The sequence below is a fragment of the Phyllobates terribilis genome, unplaced genomic scaffold, assembly GCF_046119375.1.
Source record: "Phyllobates terribilis strain yellow unplaced genomic scaffold, ASM4611937v1 Scaffold_5__5_contigs__length_657084704, whole genome shotgun sequence".
NCBI lineage: Eukaryota > Metazoa > Chordata > Amphibia > Anura > Dendrobatidae > Phyllobates > Phyllobates terribilis.
In genome coordinates, this window is record NW_027362765.1 from 614,782,862 (window position 1) to 614,807,153 (window position 24,292).

General features: G+C 42.0%; 1 protein-coding gene across 1 annotated transcript in view; it reads right to left on the reverse strand.

Moving 5' to 3' along the window:
• Positions 1–5,913: 5,913 nt before the first annotated feature.
• ERCC6 (ERCC excision repair 6, chromatin remodeling factor) overlaps positions 5,914–24,292 on the reverse strand; it is a 135,897-nt gene continuing 117,518 nt past the window's right edge. The window contains exons 19-21 of the mRNA XM_073686094.1: positions 20,536–20,725; positions 18,562–18,640; positions 5,914–10,745 (exon numbers count right to left, since the gene is read on the reverse strand). Of these exons, the coding sequence (XP_073542195.1) occupies positions 10,329–10,745; positions 18,562–18,640; positions 20,536–20,725 (686 nt within the window). The 3' untranslated portion in view covers positions 5,914–10,328. The remainder of the gene's footprint in view (positions 10,746–18,561; positions 18,641–20,535; positions 20,726–24,292) is intronic.

Genomic DNA, 24,292 nt, shown 5'->3' on the forward strand with positions numbered 1-24,292 from the left:
TCAACCTGGTCCTACTATTTAACACCATATATACTCAATGAATGGATTTTTTTAGGACTGCAATCTACTTAAATATGTATTTATGTCTACATGACTGGGTATCTATGTTCTGTCCATATGTTATATTTCTGCCTCTGCTAACAACACAGCACTTTGTCTACAAAGGAGGCGGTTTATAAATCTTAGGACATATACACTGGTCAAAAAAATAAAGGGAACACTTAAACAACAGAATATAACTCCAAGTAAATCAAACTGTGAAATCAAACTGTCCACTTAGAAAGCAACACTGATTTACAATCAATTTCACATGCTGTTGTGCAAATGGAATAGACAATAGATGGAAATTATTGGCAATTATCAAGACACCCTCAATAAAGGAGTGGTTCTGCAGGTGGGGACTATAGACCACATCTCAGTCCCAATGCTTTCTGGCTGATGTTTTGGTTACTTTTGAATGTTGGTTGTGCTTCCACACTCGTGGTAGCATGAGACAGACTCTACAACCCACAGAAGTTGCTCAGGTAGTGCAGCTCATCCAGGATGGCACATCAATGCCAGCTGTGGCAAGGTTTGCTATGTCTGTCAGCGTAGCATCCAGAGGCTGGAGGCGCCACCAGGAGACAGGCCAGTACACCAGGAGACGTGGAGGGGCCGTAGGAGGGCAACAACCCAGCAGCAGGACTGCTACCTCCGCCTTTGTGCAAGGAGGAACAGGATGAGCACTGCCAGAGCCCTGCAAAATTACCTCCAGCAGGCCATAAATGTGCACTGGAAAACAGACTTTATAAAAGCAGATTTCTCTGCAATCAGACCTCTGCTATGGGCCATACAGGTAAGTATAGATTCACATTTCTATCACCTGTATGGCCATAGTAGAGGTCTGATATCACCGGGGGGGGTGACAGATTCCCTTTAAGTATATTGTGTATATGAATTATTAATTGCTTGATGGTAGTTGTAGAATAATGTTATTTGTGGAGTACCCTCAAGACCTAAACTGAATATTTATTCATAATGGGTCAGAGTCCTTTTTTTGTTATTAACTTTGCTCTTTCAATGGATCATGGCACCTGCAAACCATGACAGCAAAATCTGCACTATAATATAGCGCTCCTTCCCCTGTGTCTGAAAAGTAGTTTCTAATTACATGTAAAGGTATTGGTGCACTTAGGAGAAATTGTCCAACAAACTGTGTGGTTCATTTTTTCCCATTAGCCCATATAAAAATTTAAAAAACTTGGAGCCAAAACAACATTTTTGTGGTAAAAATGTAATTATCCTTTCTTCATCACCCAGTGGTATAACATTCTGTGAGGCACATGTGTTGTCAACTTGTTGACTGCACCCCAAGATGAATTCATATTACGGGGTGTAGTTTGTAAAACGGAGTCACTTACAGAAGGATTCTGCCGTTCTGGCACCTCAGAGGCTCTGCCAACGTGACATGGCTCCCTCAATTCATTCCAGGAAAATCTGAACTCCAGTATGATGCTTTTTTTTTTACTTCTGAGCTTTGCACTGTGCCTTAAAAAAATGTTTTTGACTAAATATGGAGTATTGGTTACCCAGGAGAAATTGAACAACAAATTGTACCATTCATTTTCTCCTATAATCCCTTTTTAAAATTAAATACCAGTGGCCAAAGCAATATTTTAGTGGAAAAAAGGCAATTTTTCATTTACTCAGCCGAAAGTGATACAATTTTGTAAATTGCCTGAGATTTACAAATGCTTACTACACCCCTAGATGAATTCTTTGAGAGATGTAGTCTCCAAAATGGGGTCAATTGTGTGATTTTCTGCTGTTTTGGCATGTCAAGGGCTACTCAAACGTGAAATGGCATCCGCAATCTATTCCAGCCAAAACTGCGCTCCAGAATTTTAATGGCGCTTCTATTCTTCAGAACCATGTCGTGTACCTTCACAGTAGTTTTCCACCATATATAGGATATCTGTATACAACAGATTGTATGGTCCATTATCTCCTGTTACCCTGGTGAAAAGGAAAAACTTAGGGCAAAAGCAACATTTTTGCAGGAAATTTTTTTTTCATTTTCACAGCTCAATGTTACAAATTCTGTGAAGCACCTTTGGGGTCAATTTGCTGACCACACCTCTCAATAAATTTCTAGGGGGTTTCAACTGTTTAGGCACATCAGGGGATTGAAAACGCATCATGGCATCCGCTAACTATTACAGTCAAGTTTGGACTCCAATTGTCAAATGGTGCTGCTTCCCTTCCGAGCTTTGCTGTGCACCCAAACAGTAGTTTTCCTCCATATATGGAGTATCAGAATACTCGGGAGAAATTGCACAAAAAAATTTATGGTCCATTTTCTCCCGTTAGCATTGTGAAAATACTAAATTAAGGGCTAAATCAACATTTTTGAGGGAAAGTAAAATTTTCATTTTTTCCTTCCACAATGCTGTTATTTCCTTGAAGCACCTGAAGGGTTAATAAACGTATTAAATATGATTTTGAGCACTTTTAGGGGTGCAGTTTTTAAAATGTTGTCGGGTGCCCAAACAGTAGTTTTCCACCATATGTGGGGTATCTGTGCACTCAGGAGAAATTGCACAACAAATTGAACTGTCCATTTTCTCCAGTTACCCTTGTGAAAATGAAAAATTTCGGGCAAAAGCAACATTTTTGTGGGAAATATGGATTTGTTCATTTTTACGGCTCAACGTTACAAAATTCTGTAAAGCACCTGAGGTTTCAAGGTGCTCAACACACCTCTAAATAAATTCCTTAAGGCGTGTAATTCCAAAATGTGGTCACTTTTGGTGGGTTTCCACTGTTTAGACACATCAAGGGGTCTGCAAATGTGACATGGCATCTGCTATCTATTCCAGACAATTTTGCACTCCAGAAGTCAAAGTGTGTTCCGTCCCTTCCAAGTTTTCAACCACATATGTGGTGTCGGTGTACTTAGGAGAAATTGCACAATACATTGAACTGTCCATTATCTCCTATCACCCCCGTGAGAATGAAAAATTTGGGGCTAAATCAATATTTTTGTGGGAAAAATTAAAATTTTCATTTTTTTCACCCTCATCATTGCTCTCCCCCACCAGCCCCAACATTGCTCTCCCCCACAGGACTCCATCACCCTCATAATTTCTCTCCCCCAGCAGCCCCATCACCCTCATCATTGCTCTCCCCCACCATCCTCATTGCTTTTACCCAGCAGCCCTGTCACCCTCATCATTGCTCTCCCCCACCAGCCCCAACATTGCTCTCCCCCACAGGACTCCATCACCCTCATAATTTCTCTCCCCCAGCAGCCCCATCACCCTCATCATTGCTCTCCCCCACCATCCTCATTGCTTTTACCCAGCAGCCCTGTCACCCTCATCATTGCTCTCCCCCACCACCTCCCTCACACTTCACCCCCATCATTGCTCTCCCCCACCAGCACTATCATCCCCATCATTGCTCTCCCCCATCACCCTCATCATTGCTCTTCCCCAGCAGCCCCATAACTCTCATCATTGCTCTCCCCCACCACCTTCATCATTGCTCTCACACCACCTCCATCACTCTCATCATTGCTCTCCCCAACCTCCATCACACTCATCATTGCTCTCCCCCACAAGCACCCTCATCATTGCTCTCCCACACTAGTCCCATCACCCTCATCATTGCTCTCCCACACCACCCTCATCATTGATCTCCCCATCATTGCTCTCCCACACCGTCCTCATCATTGCTCTCCCCCACCACCTCCATCACCCTCATCATTGCTCTCCCACACTAGTCCCATCACCCTCATCATTGCTCTCCCACACCACCCTCATCATTGATCTCCCCATCATTGCTCTCCCACACCGTCCTCATCATTGCTCTCCCCCACCACCTCCATCACCCTCATCATTGCTCTCCCCAACCACCTCCATCACACTCATTGCTCTCCCTCATCATTGATCTCCCCCATCACCCTCATCATTGATCTGCCCCATCACCCTCATCATTGCTCTCCCACATCATCATTGCTCTCCCCCATCACCCTCATCATTGCTCTCCCCCACCAGCCCCATCACCCTCATCATTGCTCTCTCCCACCCGACACCTCAGTGTACTCTCCCAGTCCCCAACTGTATTGGCTAAAACAAAATAAAAAAAAAACACCTCAGCCCCCTCCCCTGCAGCATCGTCCTCACTGGCCACTTTCGCCCTGACACAGGCGCGCGCTGCTTGCTGACGTCATCAAGCTGTGCGCACGCCCGTGTCAGACAAAGCTCCGGGTGGGCAGGAAGCAGAGGACTGATCCCTGAAGCTCCGCTGCCTATTCTCTACTGTAGGCAGCAGAGCTGGAGGGATCGCTCCCTGCCTGCCCTGTATGATGAGAGCAATCTGGCCATGGGCCCCCCGGAGCCTCCGGCTCAGAGAAACTGGCCAGATTGCCCTCAGTATTAGCCAGCCGGCAAGGGACCCCTGTGTCTGCCCTTGTCTTGGGGTAGAGAGTACCAGAGTAGGGGGGAGGATGCACGGGAGAAATATTGTATGCGATTGTGGGAAGAGGAGATAAGTGTCATGCTGGGTCTGGGGAGAACCCAGGATATACGAGGAAAAGGCAAGGGTGCTCTAGAAGTGGGGAAAATGGGAGTGGAGACCCCTAAACAGCTCAAACGACAAACCCTGACTCCCCTATGGGCCCTATATAGGTTCTGCACCTATCAGGAAACTTGACCCTAGTTAACGTGCATGAAAAGAGTAGATAAAGGCAGCACTCACCGAATCTTGGTAAAACAGTCCTTTATTTTGATACACGGGACATGTTGGCGTTATCCCCGAAGAGATATGCGGGGGAAGGAGGAGCAGAGGACTACGGCCGTTTTGCAACCTTCCGCTGCTTCTACAGGTCCAAGGTAAGTAGGACGTGTCACTACTTCCTTTTAAAGCATTTAGTGCACGTATACAAATAATTGAAAAAATTAAAAACAATATAAAAACAACTGCAACCATTGCAGATTAGCATTACATTGCATGTCAATTTACAAAAAGACAGAAAAATCTAACTTCTCATTGAGTCCAAGCGGACCCTGGGCATCGGAGTTCAATATCCATCTGGCCTCATGTCTCAATAACAGGTTATCTTGGTCCCCCCCCTCGTGTTGGTAATCTAACTTGTTACTTGTTCTAAGCCAGCAAACTGCAGCACATTAGGATTGGCTTTGTGACATTCTCTTACATGTTAAATTAATCTTGGTGAGCCTCTACCTGACTTAATTCAATTATAATGCTTTCTAAACCTGACAAATAACGGTCTGATGGTTTTGCCGATAAAAATATTGACAGGGACATAATATTACATATACAACATGCTCTTTTACTATATGTGTGATAGCACCTATCCTAATTACTTTTTCAATACTGTGGAATTTACAGAAAGAACAATGTCCGCATTTATAATTCCCTGTCGGGATTTCTTTCTAACAATGTCAATGTTTTTTGAACAAATCTATTATGAACTAATGAATCATCCAAATTATGGCATCTTCTGTAAGAGATAATGGGTATCAATAATGCCCTCTCCGCTAAATCTTTATCTTTTTCCAACAAATACTAGTTTTTTTCTGATAGCCCTTTTAATAATATTAGTAATGGGATTAAATTTAAAATTGATTATGAATTTCTGTTCTTTTATATTATGAAATTTATTCTGGTTAGATAATTCTTTTTGAGTCTGATTACTCGCTCTCAATAGGGCTTCATTTATTACACAGGTTGGATATCCTCTAATCTGTAACCTACCTGACAAATCGTTCGCTTGCTCTGAAAATTTCTCATTGGAATTATTTTTTACGTAGTCTCAAAAACTGGCTGTATGTAAGTCCATGCCTTGTATACTGAGGATGGTAATCATCATACTGCAACAACATATTTGTTGCAGTATCTTTTCTGAAGTACTCTGTAAAAATCTTGCCTTTTATTGAGATACGTACATCTAAAAATCGAACACGGAGGTAAATTTCATATTTTCCATGTTATCAGAATTCAGGTAAGTCACAAATTCATCAAATTGCAATTTTGTGCCAGCCCATATCAGGAAAACGTCATCGATGTATCTATGATAGGATCTAATATATTTAAGGAAAGTATTTGTGCTGCTGTAAATATATATTTCCTCAAATATTGCAAGAAATAAATTAGCGAAGGTGCATGCGGCGGGAGTACCCATCGCTGTACCTACAATTTGAGTGTACCAGGTGTTTCCAAATTTGAAAGCATTATGTCTCAAAAGACAAACTTTCCCTGACAAAGTCTATATATCTATCTTCTTTCCCTGCCCCTCCCAGAATTCTGCAGATTTCCTGCACACCCACATCTTGAGGCTCTCCACATCAACGGACGCCATAGACCAATCCTCCTGTCAATCGATATCCTGCAAAATCTTCAAAAAATCTCCCGTATCCTTTACATAAGAAGGTATACTAATAAATAGAGGTTTTAGTAACCAATCCAAATATTTGGCTAAAGACTCTGTTATAGAGCCTATTTCCGAAATAATCGGGCGGCCAGGAGGTTCATACAGGGATTTATGCACTTTGGGGAGGTAGTACCAATGTGACCTTTGAGGATAACACGGTAATAGTTTGTCAGCAGCCTTTCTAGACAAAGTACCATTTTCCACAAACGTTCGCAATAATGTAAGTAATTGTCCTTTAAATTTCTGCGCAGGATCCCGTGATAATTTTTTATAAGTACTCGAATCTGAGAGCTGTCTCATTGATTTGGCTAAATATTGTGCCTTTTTCAGAAGCACAATATTACCCCCTTTATCCGCCTCGCGGATTATAACATCTTCCCCAGATTTGATTTCTCTAAAAGGGTTTTTTTTGCCGGAATTTAAATTATCATGAGGTTGGTTATACAGCAATGTCTTTACATCAGAGATCACTTTCCCTTGAAAAAGATCTATCAAATTTCCAGGATTGACAGGCGGCATAAAACTAGATACTGCACCACCTGTAAAGGGCATAACGGGAGTTGGAACAAAAGCACGTTTGTTTGTGGAAAATGGTTCCTCTAAGCTCAACAAGAGATCTATATCTGACTGCTGCATTCGATCCTGGGACAACACATTGAATTCCAGATGATCCATACTATTTGGGACTTCTGCCACTGATGGTGTTGTAGTTTTAAGATCTTTATTCACAAACCTTTTAAAATGCAAATGCATCTTGCATGTTGCCTTGAATAAATATATTTTGAAATCCGTGAGATCAAACGGTTCAGGGATACAAAAATTCAGTCCTTTTTTTAGCAGACTTAAATGATGTGGTAAGAGTGTCCGATCTGTTCGATTTGTGATTTCATTCTTTTCTGTTCCGGACACTGTCACTTCCTCATTAAGTCTACTAAAAAAAGGACTGAATTTTTGTATCGCTGAACATTTTGTTCCAACTTCCATTATGCCCTTTACAGGCGGCACAGTATCTACTTTTATGTCGCCTGTCAATCCAGGAAATTTGATAGATCTGTGATAGTACTGTGCCAAAAGCCACTGTGTGTGTATTTTTTAACCCATATCTGTGGGAGTACTGTGCCTTTAAGCCAATGTATGTTCTCTGCAACCCTACCTGTGGGGGTACTGTGCCCTATAGTCTGGGTGTGAAATTTGTTACCTTCTGTGGGTGTACTCTGCAGCTGTATGTGTACGAGTAGTGGGCCTAAAAAATAATTTTACTCTATCTTTGTGGCCGGGCCTAATGTGCATTAAAGGATTTAACTACTCATTCCAATTAGAGAACCTCTAAATTGCCATTATCTGTGTGCACTCTGCAACCTCACCTGTGGGAGTACTGTGGCAAAAACTGTGTGCACTCTGCAAACCTGCCTGAGGGGATACTGTGCCCCATGCTCCGTGGGTGAAATTTGTTATAAGCTTCTCTGGGGGAAATGTGAAAACATGCTCTGTGGGTGAAATTTATCAGCTTCTGTGGAGGAAATGTGCCAAAAGCAGCTGTGTGTATTCTTTAACCCATACCTGTGGGAGTACTGTGCCTTTAAGCCGCTGTGTGTACTTTGCACACCTGTCTGTGGGGGTAATGTGCCCCATTGTCTGTGAAGTTTTTAATCAGCTTCTGTGGGAGAAATGTGAAAAAATACTCTGAGGGTGAAAATATAAGCTAACTTTTAAGCTTCAATGGGGGAAATGTGGAAACATGCTCCGTGGGTGAAATGTTTAATCAGCTTCTCTGGGGGAAATTTTTAACTTGACTGCCAGTAGCAAGCCTCGCGGCGGGGATCCAGCTTGATCCAAGATCATACTAACAGCTTTTCATCTGCGGCAATTGTAACTTATGCTACTGGAGCTGACATTTTGGAGCTGTAGGAGTACTGAGCCCCATGCTCTGTGGGTGAAATTTTTAACTGAATTGGTCTCTTTTGAGGTCACTTAAAATTTTTATGTTATTCATTCACTTCCTATTTTACCATGATTGCTATGGTGACAGAACCCTTTTAAGTAATTTCCCTATCCACATTTGTAGGACAATTGTCCTGCTCTTACCCCCATTTTCCTTCCTTTTGCAGCCCCCTAGCCCTCACTCCGACCATTTTACAGCACCGAAGTTCGGGTCTCCATTGACTAACATAGGTTTCGGTGCCTGTGGTCAAGTTCGGGTCCCAAACCAGACTTTCTAAAAAGTTCGGCCGAACCTGAACATCCAAGGGTTCGCTCATCACTACCAAGGACTAACATGCTCAATAATCAGAACCTCCCACTCCCATTGCCAAGACTTCTCGCGAGCTGCGCCACTTTTCGGGAATTAATCGAATTGTCCTGCTTGGTTCATTCCAAATACCCCCAGTTTTAACAGTGCCCTTGTAGCATTTGCTTACACACCCTCCATGCACTTAATATCTGTACTTGTACACATACTGGCTGGTGACCATTTCATGCAGCGTTATGGGAATACCCTACTTATATTAATGACTGGACCATACGATACAAGCACTTTTTATCATGTACCTTTTGTGTCTGTTCCTTCATAGATTGTAAGCTTGCAAGCGAGCAGGGCCCTCACACCTCTTGGTATCTGTTGAATTATGTGTTTACTCTGTTATGTCTCTATTGTCTATACAAGTCACCTTAGTAAAGTGCTGCGGAATATGTTGGTGCTAAGAAATAAAAATTATTATGAAGCAAATATTGCTCTCTGTATTCATGAGACAAAAATTTAGCTATTTAATATCTATCTATTCAATAGTAGCAAAGTAAATGGACCCCCAGATTATACCAGGTTCTCACCAGATTTGCGTTGTATTAAATAAAATGCAATGAGTAATTTCTTTTAGCAGCAATGAGGTAGATATATTGTATTGCAGAAAGTCCTTATAGAAATAGCAAGAGATTCCCCTCACATTGCATGCACTATTGCTGTTTATTTACTGCCTGGTATTTGTATGCTTTTATCTTAGGTTTTGTCTGCTTAGTGGCCAGTGTGAACATGCGCTTACACGCTGCATGCACACCAACTTATACCCCAGTTCAATTCTTTAGGTTTTTTGTTTCAGTTTTTTTGCACCCAGTGCAAATAAAGATGTGGCGTGCTTTTTCTTCAAGCTGGACATTACATTTATGTAGTTCCCCATGGCTGCATGTCCACTAGCTGCGTCTCAGTCCTTCTCAGCCCTTATCCACATGTACGTCACTTCATAAATGGTAAGGTTTCAATATTAGATGTTAGGACTGCCTGAATAGGGTCACCGTGACATGGTGGGATGGCTTTTAAGTTATTTTTATCAAAATTATGTTATCTAAGTACCCTATATTATTTTCATGCACTATTACTGTTTATTTACTGCAGGGTATTTGTTTTTATGTTTTTATCGTGGGTTTTGCAATAACAAAGTATCTGATTCATGCTGCCCATGATCTGGACTTGAATGTACTGTCAGGTTCCCTCTGAGAAGTTTTAATGGTCCTATAATTTTTAAGTTCTGTAGGTTTGTTGTGCAGTAAGTGAAACGTCTCACAGAGCGCTAATACAGCATAAGGCCACATTCACACATTGGGGATTGTCAGTATTTTACATCAGTATTTGTAAGCCAAAACCAGATGAGGAAAAATTAGACAATAAGTATAACCATTCTTATATACGAGAGGAAAACTTTTTCAAACATATACAACAATGAACCATTTTCTTTTTAAAACATACCAACAATTTCAAATGTTTAAGATGTGCAAAATACGGTAGCTCTTTTTTCGGTTGCTCAGATAAATACTTTGTCCTGAAGAATACATGGAGTGGTCTGAGCACTTAATAGCACTACTATATAAATCACAAGGTAGTGCACTCAGAAGTTAGAAGGATTCAATGGAACTCGGGTCGGAGTCTCCATACTCCGGCACCATCAGGCTTTCTATGAAAAGTGCAAAGTTTACGCAGTAGTTCTCGGAAAACACAGGACTGTGAGGGGGACAGCTTATCCTCGAACTCCAGGAGCAGCTCTTGGGTGGTGGCTTCGCCATCCTGCTGTGCTTGGAATGCTATAAAGTTTCTCATATCTGATAAGAGCTCATCATGCTCAGTAGGGTCTGCTGTCCTAAGGCCACTTTCTATCTCACTTTCTTCTCTGGAAGGAAGAATTAAATGATTTCTTGCCTTCATACGAGCAAGCAAATTGGATGAAGAGAGGGTAGAACTACTTGAGTCAGAGGCTTTGGTCTCTCCATTGAAGTGAGCAGGAGTAATGGTTTTGCACTGTTCTTGTTTAATGGTCTTTATATCCTGAAAAACAGAAAAGAAATGGCAGAAAATTCAATACAAACAGGAACATAGGATGTTCATTTTTCAGTTTTTTTCTTACTATAATGTTACAAACTGACTCCATAAAATACAGAATGCCCACCATTTTACTGTGGTAAAGTCTCTTCACCTCTGATGTGATTAACCCAATTTAAGGCTACTCGTCAAAATGCGTAGGTTCACTACTTTACTGTTCACAATATGGAGTTTTTACTTTATTCCTAATAAAGTTGAAGCTTTATAGGCTTGGGACAAATATTTACAAGCAGGACTTTTCTATCTGTTGTACTGTATGTTAACCTCCTTAATACATCTGCCTGTGGAGCTTATTTTCCATACCTACAACTTATAGCTCCATTACCTCGCTGCTTCAGTGGAGACCTCTTGGGGATCAGAAGCTTGTGTATCTCCCTTCTCTCACAGTAAGGCCTCTTTGACATGTCCGGATATTTCTGGTACTGGAAAAACAAGCAGCGGAGATATCCTTGTACGTGTGTCCATGTGGCAACCGTGTGCCGCATCAGTATCACACGTACTGGCGTCTGGAAATCAGCGGTAAGGTTCGCGCTGTTCCCATGCGCTGGGTGCTGAACGCTGCCCTCATTATTGTCCCCTGCTTGTGCTGCGATCAGCGCTAGCAAGGGACAATGTTGAGCGTAGTACTCACCTCTCAATGTCTCCAAAACCTGTAAAAATAAGAATAAAATAAAAAAAATTATACTAACCTATCTTGAGGCGACTGCTCACACTGAGGTGCAGAGGAGAATGGCTAGCTGCAGTGAGCGGGCCCTTGCACTGAGCCGTGTCCGGTCACACTCACTGAGCGCAGAACAGGATCCCTTTTGCTGCAGTGCGTCATTCTCCTCTGCTCCTCGGTGTGAGTGGTCGTCTCCAGACAAGCGAGTATAATGATTTTTTTTATTTTATTCTTATTTTTACAGGTATTGGAGAAATTGGGAGGTGAATGCTACTCTTAACATTGTCCATACTAGCACTGATCGCAGTGCAAGCAAGGGACAATGATGAGAGCAGCGTTCAGCACTCGGCGCTTGGGAACAGTATCGCTGATTCCCAGGCGCTGGTACGTGACACACAGATGTCATCCGTGTGTCATCAGTGTGCACGTGTGCGGGACGTTTTGCGGCCCGTGCTGCAGGTAAAAAACGGACATGTCAGCGTGTTTTGCCCACAGACACGCGGTCCGTGGAAACACACTGACATGTGCACAGACCCATTCATTTGAAAGGGTCTACGAGTGTCAATGTCTCCAGTACGTGTGGAAACGGACACCACATGTTCTCGAAACACTGACATGTGAAAGAGCCCTAATACACAATGTGGCCTTATGCTGTATTTGGTCAGTATTTTACATCAGTATTTGTAAGCCAGAACCAGATGAGGAAAAATAAGACAAAAAGTTTAATAGAAACACGTCACCACTTCTGCAGGTTTGACCCACTCCTGGTTTTGGCTTACAAATACTGATGTGAAATACTGACCAAATACTGATAATGTGACAGTAGCCTAAAGGGAGTGACAGCTGAAAGTAGGGAGAAGATAAACTTGTACACTACAGAGAAGACAGTAGAGAGACCATTTTCTTTCCAATGGAGAGCTAATTTGCATACTTAAATGGGTATTTTCTAGTTATTAAATTGCTTTAGTTAGAAAAGGCAAGTCAAAAGTAAACTTGTGTAATCTATCTACTGTCATTCTCTTGCAATGAAAGCTGTTATCTTACATCTTGACCACTAGTGCCTGCCCAGACCCTGGCAGAGTCTTCCAGGAGAAGGATTAACTCTTAATATCCCAGCCACACCGCTCCAGCTTATTGATTCCTATACAGCAGTTATCTGCTCTCCTGGAAAGCTGCTTTTATCAGTCCTATATAAATGCAGCGATTAAGGCCCCGTCACACTTAGCGACGCTGCAGTGATCCCGACAATGATACGACCTGTCAGGGATCGTTGCTGCGTCGCTATGTGGTCGCTGGTGAGCTGTCAAACAGGCAGGCTCACCAACGATCAGGGGAGCAGCGACATCGTGGAAAGAATCTTTCCACGATGTCCTGCTCCTGGTTACGAGCCTGCTGAAGCAGGAGCAGGCTGGTAACCATGATAAACATCGGGTTACTAGGGGCACACGCGCTCCTAGTAACCCGTTGTTTATCATGGTTACCACTCTGCTACAGTGAGCGGGAGGTTACTGCTCACTTTAGCAGGCTCGTAACCATGATAAAAGGGTTACTAGGAGCGCGTGTGCCCCTAGTAACCCGATGTTTACCATAGTTACCAGCCTGATCGTTGGTCACACACAGCGATGTGTGCTGACCAGTGGGAGAGCAACGACCAAAAAAATGGTCCAGGACACTTTGCAGCGATCAGCGACCTCACAGCAGGGGCCTGATCGTTGCAAAGTGTCACACATAGCGACATCGCTGGTGAGGTCGCTGTTGCGTCACCAAAACCGTGACACAGCAGCGATCTCGCTATGTGAGACGGGGGGCTTTACAGTGTAGATGAGAACAAACCACTGACAGCTGAATATGTTACAGCAGAACTTCTGCTAAGGTTTATAATTTTACTAATACTACATAGTCATCTATGCTACTCACCAGAACTATCACTCAAGGAGGAGAGCCCACCCCAGAAACCAGGAAGTAAGGAGACTGCAGAGCTGTGAGCTGCTCAAGAGACAAGTTGAGCATACCCCCTTTACCTCCCAGAAAGTTGCCTATAAGGGTATATACACACGTTCACTATTTGATGCGCTTTTGTCATGTTTTTCCACACTGTTTTGTCACAAAAACTGAAGGGTTTCCTAGTACCAGCAAAGTGAATGAGATTTCTGTTTTTTTTTTCTTTCAGGCTTGAAGCAGTTTCAGATCTGTAGCTTGTCAAATTTTCAGCATTTTTTTTAGGGTTTTACACCATAAACTGCATGTCCTAAAATCATACAATGATCTAGTTTTGCTCTCCGTTCACAATCTGTGAGCATGTGGAAGGTGAGTTTTCTAGCTCTTTTCACTTGATGTTGGTGCTGTGTGGTGGCTGTGAAGTGGTGTGACGTGTAGCAATTGGGACTCAGTCTTGCAGCATGGGCACTGTAAGGCACCAGGTCACCCATCCTGCTGGTGCACTATCAATGAGGTGGTAGTGGCCACATGGTGTCGCAACTTTAAGGCAATAAAAAGTTAGGACCCACTGAGCGGTTTGCCATGATGTGGCAGTGGGCTTCATACATAATCAGAAGGTTAAACTAAAAACATCATGTTCAGTTTTGTAAATTTCTGCCTAGTGGAAATAGATCAACCCAGGATTTTTGGATGTGTGGCTCAGACCTTTTTTGAACAGTTCTGGCTTTTTGCAGAGTTTTCACTCATTCAAATGAATAGGGAAAGTATGCATAAAAATGCATGTATTTTGCAGCTTTTTTAATGCCAAAAGATACAGAAAAGGAACAGAAATTTCTGCTGCAAACACTTAACGTGTGCACATACCCTAAGACTCCCTACATCAGCTAAAACGCAGCAAGAAAATCAGCATCCTCTCAAATTGGGTCAAAAGAATCTCACACAGCCTGTCAATTAAAATAGGACATGTGCAATATAGCTGCTGATTGTGCATGTGTATCGGCAGGTATCTGGTGATGTGACATCACTGGCACAGCTCACCTCCCAATGTGGCAGTGAGTGGCACCAGTGTTACCCTTTACTGATCAGACAGCAACTTACAGGGTAGCTACAAATGGGTAGTACTAGAGGCAGCGTCTGGAGAGGGGCTAATTTGCACAAAAGTAAGGGTGAGATTGTACTGAAGCCACTGTACATAGGGGAGTGAATTTAACACACAGAGCAGATCACACAAGACAGTATGGAGTTAAAATCAGTGCAGAAATTACAGCAGCTTTCTAGATGAACAAAATATAGGACCCATGTGTATTGCATATGATCTAGAGAATGGGTGGGGAACCTTAAGCCCCCGTCTCACATAGCGAGATTGCTAGCGAGATCGCTGCTGTGTCACGGTTTTGGTGACGCAACAGCGACCTCACCAGCGATGTCACTATGTGTGACACTTTGCAGCGATCAGGCCCCTGCTGTGAGGTCGCTGATCGCTGCAGAATGTCCTGGACCATTTTTTGGTCGTTGCCCTCCCGCTGGTCAGCACACATCGCTGTGTGTGACCAGCGGGAGCAGCGATCAGGCTGGTAACTATGGTAAACATTGGGTTACTAGGGGCAGACGCGCACCTAGTAACCTGTTGTTTATCATGGTTACGAGCCTGCTAAAGTGAGCGGTAACCTCCCGCTCACTGTAGCAGAGTGGTAACCATGATAAACAACGGGTTACTAGGTGCGCGTGTGCCCCTAGTAACGTGCTGTTTATCATGGTTACCAGCCTGCTCCTGCTTCAGCAGGCTGGTAACCAGGAGCAGGACATCGTGGAAAGATTCTTTCCACGATGTCGCTGCTCCCCTGATCGTTGGTGAGCCTGCCTGTTTGACAGCTCACCAGCGACCACATAGCGACGCAGCAACGATCCCTGACAGGTCGTATCGTTGTCGGGATCGTTGCAGCATCGATAAGTGTGACGGGGCCTTTAGGCCCGCGGACCGTTTACGGCCTTTGATTACAGTTTATCTGGCCCCCAACAGATTCCTGGAGACCACAGTATTTGGCTCAGTATCTGGCCCATTAACTTCTTCTTGCTCTGTGAGCAGTATTCACTACTGAGCGCTGAGAAGCGTGCAATGAAAGGTTACGTTCTTGCACCAATGCCAGCGTCAGGATGTACTTTGTGGGTGGGTTAGCGCAGTTTGCATGGACCCTGAAGGATGGTATAAATATCCAAAAGGCCCTTGGCAGAAAAAAAAGATTCCCCACCCCTGATCTAGTCAGGGTGAAGCCAGGAGAAGGTAACAAATGTCTTGCAGAGTGAAACCTTTATAACTCACAATGACCCCTGGCAGATGTGAAAGCATTTTGTCCTTGTTTAGGTCACTGAAGTATAATTACAGTTTTCTAATGCAAGGATTTTCTCCAACTGCCCAATATTAACTATTTTATGTAAATCCGTAACTCCTCTAAATGCAAATCACTAGAACAAGTGCAGACCATAAAGCCTCATTCACACATCCGTATGTTTTCTGATATGTAAACAAAATGGACATGAGTGTCTTGTATCAGGGTATCTTTGCATATGGGAAGACTTTTGCTATCAAACAAGCATGAAATCGTCCAGCAACAGGATACAACTAGGAGCCGTGCAGTGAGCGCTCCAAAATTTTCATTGACCCACTTTAAATTGGAGAGTTTGATCCAAAACTACTTTCAAAAACTTGACATGTCTGGTTTTTTATTTTGGATCACAAAGCTGGACGTGTGAACAGACCCATAGACTATAATGGGTACAATGAAAACACGCATGTGAAACATAGCTGTCTGAAGGAGCCCCAAGTTTGAAGCTTATCGCTGACGGACATTATTCTAATGTACATCAATGTGATTAGTGACTTATATACATAAAGATAAGCAAAGTATTGAATAAAAGCACCTTTTAGGAATCCCTTCCTTAAGCATTTTGGTAGTCAACAAGCGTTCATATTTTAAGTGAATATTTCTTAAAGATATTCACTGCAATCACCACGAGAAATGTATTTTCCATGTGCTATTGATTCTAGTGAAAATTACTTCTTATAAGTATCTCCAATTACGGTAATAAAAGTGCACATACATTAGCTGATGGAAGTCTCCTTGTTCACGAAGATGCGGAGTGAAAGCATCTCCTTACTGTCACAAATATGTTGGCAAATAAGGTTTTCAGTACAAAAAAAAGAAAATCAATGAACTTGCTTTCTACAAACACCCAATACTTAACCAGCTACAAGCCAGATTCCCACATACTAAATTCCAGTTACATGACAGATAATACAGGCAGCTTCCATTTATGTAAAGGGATGCAATCACTGGAGTGCAATTAAGACACATGTAGCAGTCTTCATTGACATCAATTAGATGCAAATCTTAAGTTAAAAAAAAAAAAAAGATTCCTCGGAGGCAACAATTACTTCCCAGCACTGTGATCTCTATGGGCAGCTTCAAGCACAGAGATCACTGGCAGTTTGATTTTGAAGCATTTTAGCCTGTCACATTAGTTCTTGATCCTTGCCCAGCAGAGACCGCAGCAGCAGGAAGAGGTCCGTGTCTGATGATCTGATCACCTTCCTCTGAACTCCGTACATGTGATCAGTAAGTACATGATCTCAGATATGTACAGTACTGTTAAAAATAATAGTGTGTTCAAAAACACAAGTTGAGCGCCAAATCTTTACACTAGTTTTTATTTCCAGGCATTGGGAACATTGCTTGCTGTTTTTGAATTCAAAACATGGAGAAATGTATATAATTTTTAACTAATTTACAGAAAATATCAAAAAATGAACATTGGGCTGGTCTAAAAAATAGCAGTGTCTGCATTTGTCTTTACACACTCATAATACGTACTTTTTTTTTTTTTTTTTGAGGATTTAGCATTCCTGTGAATCACTAACCTAATATTTAGTTGTATACCCACAGTTTTTTTTAGAACTGCTTTATATTTATGTTGCATAGAGTCAACCACCTCCTGGCACCTGTCAACTGTTATTCCAGCCAAGGATGCTTTGACTACATGCCACAATTTTTAGGCATTTGTTGGCTATGCCTCAGAAACGGCACTTTTGATGTCACCCCACAAGTGTTCTTGGGCTAGCCACTCCATAACCTCAATTTTGTTGGACTGGAACCAAGATTTTGCTCATTTACTGGTGTGTTTAGGGTCGTTGTCTTGTTGAAACACCCATCTGAAGGCCATATCTTCAGCGTAAGGCAGCATGACCTCTTCAAGTATTTTAGTATATGCAAACTGGTCCATGATCCCAGCTATGTGGTAAATAAGTAAGAGAAACATGCCCATAGCATGATGCTTGTACCACCATGCTTCACTTTCTTCAGAGCTTTTCTTTTTCTTTTTTTTTTTTTTTAACAGTGGGACTTTGGTGGAGACTTCTTGCATCACACAGGCGTCTTCTAACTGTCACAGTACTCACAGGTAACTTGAGACTGTCTTTGATCATCCTGGAGCTGATCATTGGCTGAGCTTTTGCCATTCTGGCTGTTCTTCGATCCATTTGAATGGTAGTCTTCCGTTTCCTTCCACGTCTCTCCAGTTTTGCTTTCCATTTTAAAGCATTAGAGATCATTTTAGCTGAACAACCTATTATCGTCTGCACTTTTTTTTTAATAAGTTTTACGCTCTCCAATCAACTTTTTAATCAAAGTACGCTGTTCTTCTGAACAATGTCTCAAATGACCCATATTTCTCAGGCTTTCAAGGAGAAATGCATGTACAACATGTGCTGGCTTCACCCTTAAATAAGGGCCACAAGATTCACACCTGTTTCTTCACAGAATGATTGACCTCACTAATTGAACTCCACACTGCTATTATTTGGAACACACCGCCTTTCAATTAATTATTCAAATACACAGACTCAAAAACATGCAGATCATGAATGCGGAGTCTGTTGGGTTTCTTAGAATCTACTGCACCAACTGGTAAATTGTCATGTGGTAATATAATTTATACCAAAAACATTCATTAATCAGGTTAGTCATATTGGACTGCTGTTATTTTGAACACTACTGTATCTCAAGACAGACAATCACTACACAATACACTTGGAAATGAGCAGGACTTCTAATACACAGATATTAAAGCTTTTCCTTGGCGAAAACTTCCATAACACAGCTGTTTTACCTTGCACTTTTCCTGAGGGATTGAGGTTTCGGGCACATCTGCACCGCGTAACAAAGGGTTCTTTTTCTGACCAAACCGTCTGAAAAAAAAAAAAGAGGAATTTTACTCACCTTAAAATCTCTCTCATAGTTTTCATTGGGGGACATGGTAAGCATGGGACAGTCTGCTGCCACCTGGAGGCTGACACTACTAATGCAACTAATTGAAAATTGGCTCCTCCCCAGCAGACTATACGTTGCCTGATAGCACCAGGTTCCTCAGTTTTTCAAGCAATTTTCAATTACTTGCATTAGTAGTGGCAACAGACTGTCCCATGGTTACGGTGTCCCCCAATAGAACATATGAGAAATAGATTTTCTTATATGAAGAAAAACATAATATGAACAAAAGACAAATTGTTATGTAAAAAATAAACACAAAAAGTTGTAAGAGAGACTATTTTCTGACATGAGGACTGTGAATATCTGATGAAGATACAAGCACCTTTGTCAAATGGAAACAAAAATTATTTACACACAGCACTATGTACAGCTCAGAAATGAGAACTGCAATAAGAAAACCTGATTTCCAAGACGAGAAATACATTGGGATGGTGCTTACTCCTAAATCAGCACTGCAGCTCTGGTCACCTCTTCAGGTCAAGATTTCAGCAAAGCCAAAACTTGCGTGGACCCCCCCCCCCCCAAGTTAAAAGAAGTTGTCTACTACTTGGACAACCCATGCTCATAAAGCACGCTTAGCCCATTAACATAAAAAAGATTATACTCCCCTCCTGTGCTGGCGCCGTTCCCGCTGTGTCGACACTCGCTCTCCCGTGCTGTTGTGACACATGACGTCGGTGTGATTCTCTACTTATCTCTCGTTGTGTTTGTTATATGAATGTTGTGACAAAGTCATTGGCAAAGTACTGGAGGGAAGATATGTTTTAGCTTCAGTGAGGTGAAACCTAGAAGTTTGCTCCAGCACACTATGTGTCTAGGGGTTAATCGGACATTTTTAATTGGCTAGGATTTTATGTGAACAGATGTAGAACGGGTGGTTCCCCATATCTCCACCATAGGGTGTGGCCTGGGCAATAAGTAGCCAGCTGTTGAATCAGTGTTCGGTAGGGCTGGAGAGAGGAACTCCAGAGCTTTGTGTCCTAAAAAGGAAAAGCTGAACCGTTTGTTCGCTAAACTGTGAGCGGGCAGATCCCCGCTACCAGAAGGACTGTGCTTTGTCTTCCTGTTTTTGCCCAAAGAGCCTTGTTTATTTTTACTTCACCACAGTTTATGCTGTCTGTATAATAAACCTGGGAAGAATTTAAAGAGACAGTGTTCCCATGTCTACCTCCGTATGCTGTTGAGTGAGCCGGTCTACCACAATGTGTAATGCAGGGGTGTATTTTTCATTAATGTAACCTCAGTTCCAGAAAATGAAATGGGTATTTATTTGCCAGGATGTTTCATTTAGTATGCCTATGAGTAAGGACAAGTATGGTCCAAAATGTGTAAGGTGTTACATGTCCTGGTTCTTTCCTGTGGGATTTTAACACTTATGTTTTTCTGCATTTTTGAATAAACTTCAGAATTTTTAGCAGTTCCGATGCCAGATTACAGCCTCCATTTTTGTCCCTCCATCTCCTCGTGGATACCGTCACCAAAGATCCGTGCATCGCACATCCTCTCAATCCATGGTCATTTTCTGAGATATTTTTGATGGGATGATGGTTTCCTCTCCTTTTTTCTTCAAAGTTACTGATAAGAATGGTGATCTGGATCCAGTAATGGCCCATGAAAAGGCCGGACACAAACTGTGCACCGATTACATGGTATAGAAGGAAACCATAAAAATACTTTGTTTTCTTTTAAATATACCATACCATTGTAAAAATAATTAATTCAAAACATTAAAATGACAACACATTTTTCTCTTTTAATAAATCAAAATCCACACAAAACATTAGGATTCATTAGTATTTCCCAATGCACCCACCTAGATCCAGCTCCACTATTGATGCCAGTCCATGTTGGTATCCCAGAAGAAGCAGCATTGCAACGTTGGCGAGAAACTTTTAAAACTCGCAAAGCCTCCTGGGCGACTCTACTTGCTTCTTCTTCAACGAGCACATAATCTGGATTAGAGGCGTCCATAATGACATCATGTTTCAACACACTGTGAACACCTAGGGAACACATGCTTGGCTGTAACAAATCAGTCTTAAAGAGGCTATCCACTACTCTGACATATCTTTCTTAAAGACTTTATTCCCCAGTGTCAAAATAAGCACTCATCTCCTTCATCAGGTTTTCTAGGGTTCTATGACATTGGCTGCTGGGCTCGCATAGCATAACAATCAGTTCACACCTACTTTGGATGAACCTTAAACGTCTGAAAGCAGTCTGAGAACTGCCGCCCGCCCATTACTGGTTACGGATGGGCGGCAGGACTCATGTGTGTAATACAATGCAATACGAGCCTGGGAGACTCGGCGTGGATATTGCTGGACAGGAGCTTGGTAAATCATAGATGTACAGTTTGCGAAAGTATTCACACCTTGACATTTTTCATGTTTTGCTACCTCACAGCCTGGAATTTCAGTTTTTTTGAAGGCTTGCATCAGTTCATGTAAAATAACATGCCTACAACTGCAAACATTTTGTTTTCTTTTTATTTTGAAGCAAACAAAATAATTGAAAGCTTCAGTGTGCATAAGTATTCACCCCTCTAAAGTCAGTACTTTGTAGAGCCTCCTTTCGTGGCAGTTACAGCTGCAAGACGCTTTGGATAAGTCTCTATGAGCTTTCCAAATCTTGCTACTGGGATTTTTTCCCATTCCTCAAGGCAAAACTGCTCCAGCTCCTTCAAGATAGATGGTTTCCTCTGGTGAACAGCAATCTTCCAGTCTTAAAGTGCACCTGTCAGCAGGATTGTGCGAAGTAAACCACATACTTATGTCTGGTGGGCGCCATTACACTGATTAAAATGATACTTTTATTGATGAAATCTGTGCTGTGGTTCTTTTTTAATCTTTATTTTCATTCCTGAGATAATAATATGCTCGCGCTTCGTGGTGGGCTTTTGTGGAGGGGCTTTATGTGGTGCTCTGCTTATGTATTCCACTGTATGGAGGTTCACCTTCCAACAAGACAATGACCCAAAGCATACTGCTAAAGGAACACTCGAGTAGTTTAAGGGGAAACATGTAAATGTTTGAGTGTCCTAGTCAAAGCCCAGATCTTAGTCCAATTCAATTGAAAATCTGTGGTTTACTTCGCACAATCCTGCTGATAGGTGCGCTTTAAATCACTGACAGACTGAAACAGGTTTTGCTCAAGAATGTTCCTGTATTTCTCACAATTCATCTTCCTCTCGACTCGGACCATTTTGCCGATGCCTGCTGCAGAAAAACATCCCCACAGAATGATGCTGCCACCATGTTTCACTGTGGGGATGAGTGTTTTTGGGGTGATGAGCCGCGTTGGTTTGGTGCCAGACATAGCGTTTATCTTGCTGGCCAAAGTTCAATTTTGGTCTCATCTGACCACAGCACCTTCCTCCATACATTTGGAGAGTCTCCCACATGTCTTTTGGCAAACTATAAACAAGCCTCACTTTTTGTGTGTGTAAGTTAAGGCTTTTTTCTGCCCACTCTTCTATACAGGCCAACTCTATGGAGTGTACGGCTTATTGTGGTAGCATAGATACTCTGCCTAGGCACTCTGCAGCTCCGTCAGGGTTACTTTTAGTCTCTGTGCTGCCTCTCTGATTAACCCCTTCCCGATATGCACCGTATATATACGGTGCAGTGATCGCGCAGGCTCACACTGAGCACCGCCACTATCGAGTGTGCATGTCAGCTCTATGTGAGAGCTGACACGCCGAAGCAATGCACATGATGTGTGCTAGCACAGATAACGGGCATTTAACCCCTGTGATGCCGCTGTCAATAGTGACAGCTACATCACAGGGCATCACAGAGGGAGTGAGCTCACTGTGCTCCCATCAGCACAACGCGATGCAATCTCGTTAAGCTGATGATCTCTGCATGGTGACCCCGGTTCCAAGATGGCCATGGGGTCCTTCAGGATGGTGGCTTGTCAGTGTTTGCTCAGAGAGCAGGAGCCGAGACGCCTCATACCTGCCTGTCAGACGCTGATCTGATGCTCCGCAGTGCAGAAGCATTGCGGAGTATTAGATCAGCGATCAGGGCACAGAAAATTCACATCCCAAGTGGGACAATGTAAAAAAGTAAACAAAAAGTAGTTAATAAAAATAATAAAATAAATAAAAAATAAATAAATAAAGAACAAAAAAAAATAAATTAATCCAATAATCCACATTTATCTGTGTAAAAAATATATAAAAAAGTACACATTTGTTATCGCCACATCCAGAACGACCCGAATTATATAACGGCCCTACTAGTTAACCCCTTTAGTAAACACTGGAAAAAAAATAAAGAAAAAACAAGGCAAAAAACGATGCTTTATCATCATACCACTGAACAAAAAGGGGAATAAAACGCGATCAAAAAGACGAATGTAAATAAAAATGGTATCTCTGAAAACATCATCTTGTCCTGCAAAAAACAAGCCGCCATAAACCCCCCAAGGCCGAAAAATAAAAAAGCTACAGCTCTCAGAGTAAAGCAATGCACAAATAACTATTTTTTTTCTATAAAATTGTTTTTATTGTGTAAAAGCGCCAAAACATACCAAAAGATTTAAATGTGGTACCGCTGTAATTGTAGTGAACCGAAGAATAAAGCTGCATTATCAATTTTAGCACACACGGAACGGCGAAAAAAATCCCCAAAAACCAATTCATGAATTGCTGTTTTTTGTTCATTCTGCTCCCCAAAAAACGGAATAGAAAGCGATCAAAAAATCTTGTGTGTCCGAAAATGGTACCAATAAAAACGTCAACTCGTCTGCAAAAAACAAGCCCTCACTCTGACTCTGTTGGCCAAAAAGTGGAAAAATTATATGGCGATGCAAAAACTTGTTTTTACAATAAAAATAGTCTTTTAGTGTATGACAGCAGCCAAACATAAAAACACTATGTACAGTGATGAGCAAAAAGGTAACAATGTTTTGAACCTTTGACTTTCTGGCTCCATATCTCACCATCCACTACTGCTTTGAATGTGAGACTACCATCATTTTATAGACTATCATCTTGGCCATCTCATATGAACATTTGACTTGCAACTATTTAGCACATGATTAGTTATGTAGATTCTTGTCATGTCACTGCATTGTTACTGTTTTGCTCGTGGTGGTGGAAAAATCTTTTTTCTTCCTGTAGAATACAAATTACAACCTGTTCTCACATTCCCGAATAGCGCAGTTTGTAATTAGGTTGATTCCAAAGCGAAAGGTCACTGGTTTGAATCAAGGAGCAGCTATAAAGAAGATTTCCCAAGAAAAGAGAAACAGCATCACCCATCGATAGTCTCTCGGCCCAAGAAAATTACCAAACTGCATTATGTGAGAGCCATGACAGTTGGAAGAATACAAAAAAAAAAACAAAAAACGCCCATCCATACAAAAGCCAAGAAGTGGACCTTCAGGCAAAATATCAGAGTCAACAATCGCCTCACCACAAGGTCTATCAGTTCTGGCGCAACAAACACAATAGTGGAGGTGACTCATATGTAAATTTATGTATGAGATAGCCAAATGATTGTCTAGAAAATGATGGTAGTCTCACGTTCGAAGCAGTAGTGGATGGTGAGATATGGGGCCTG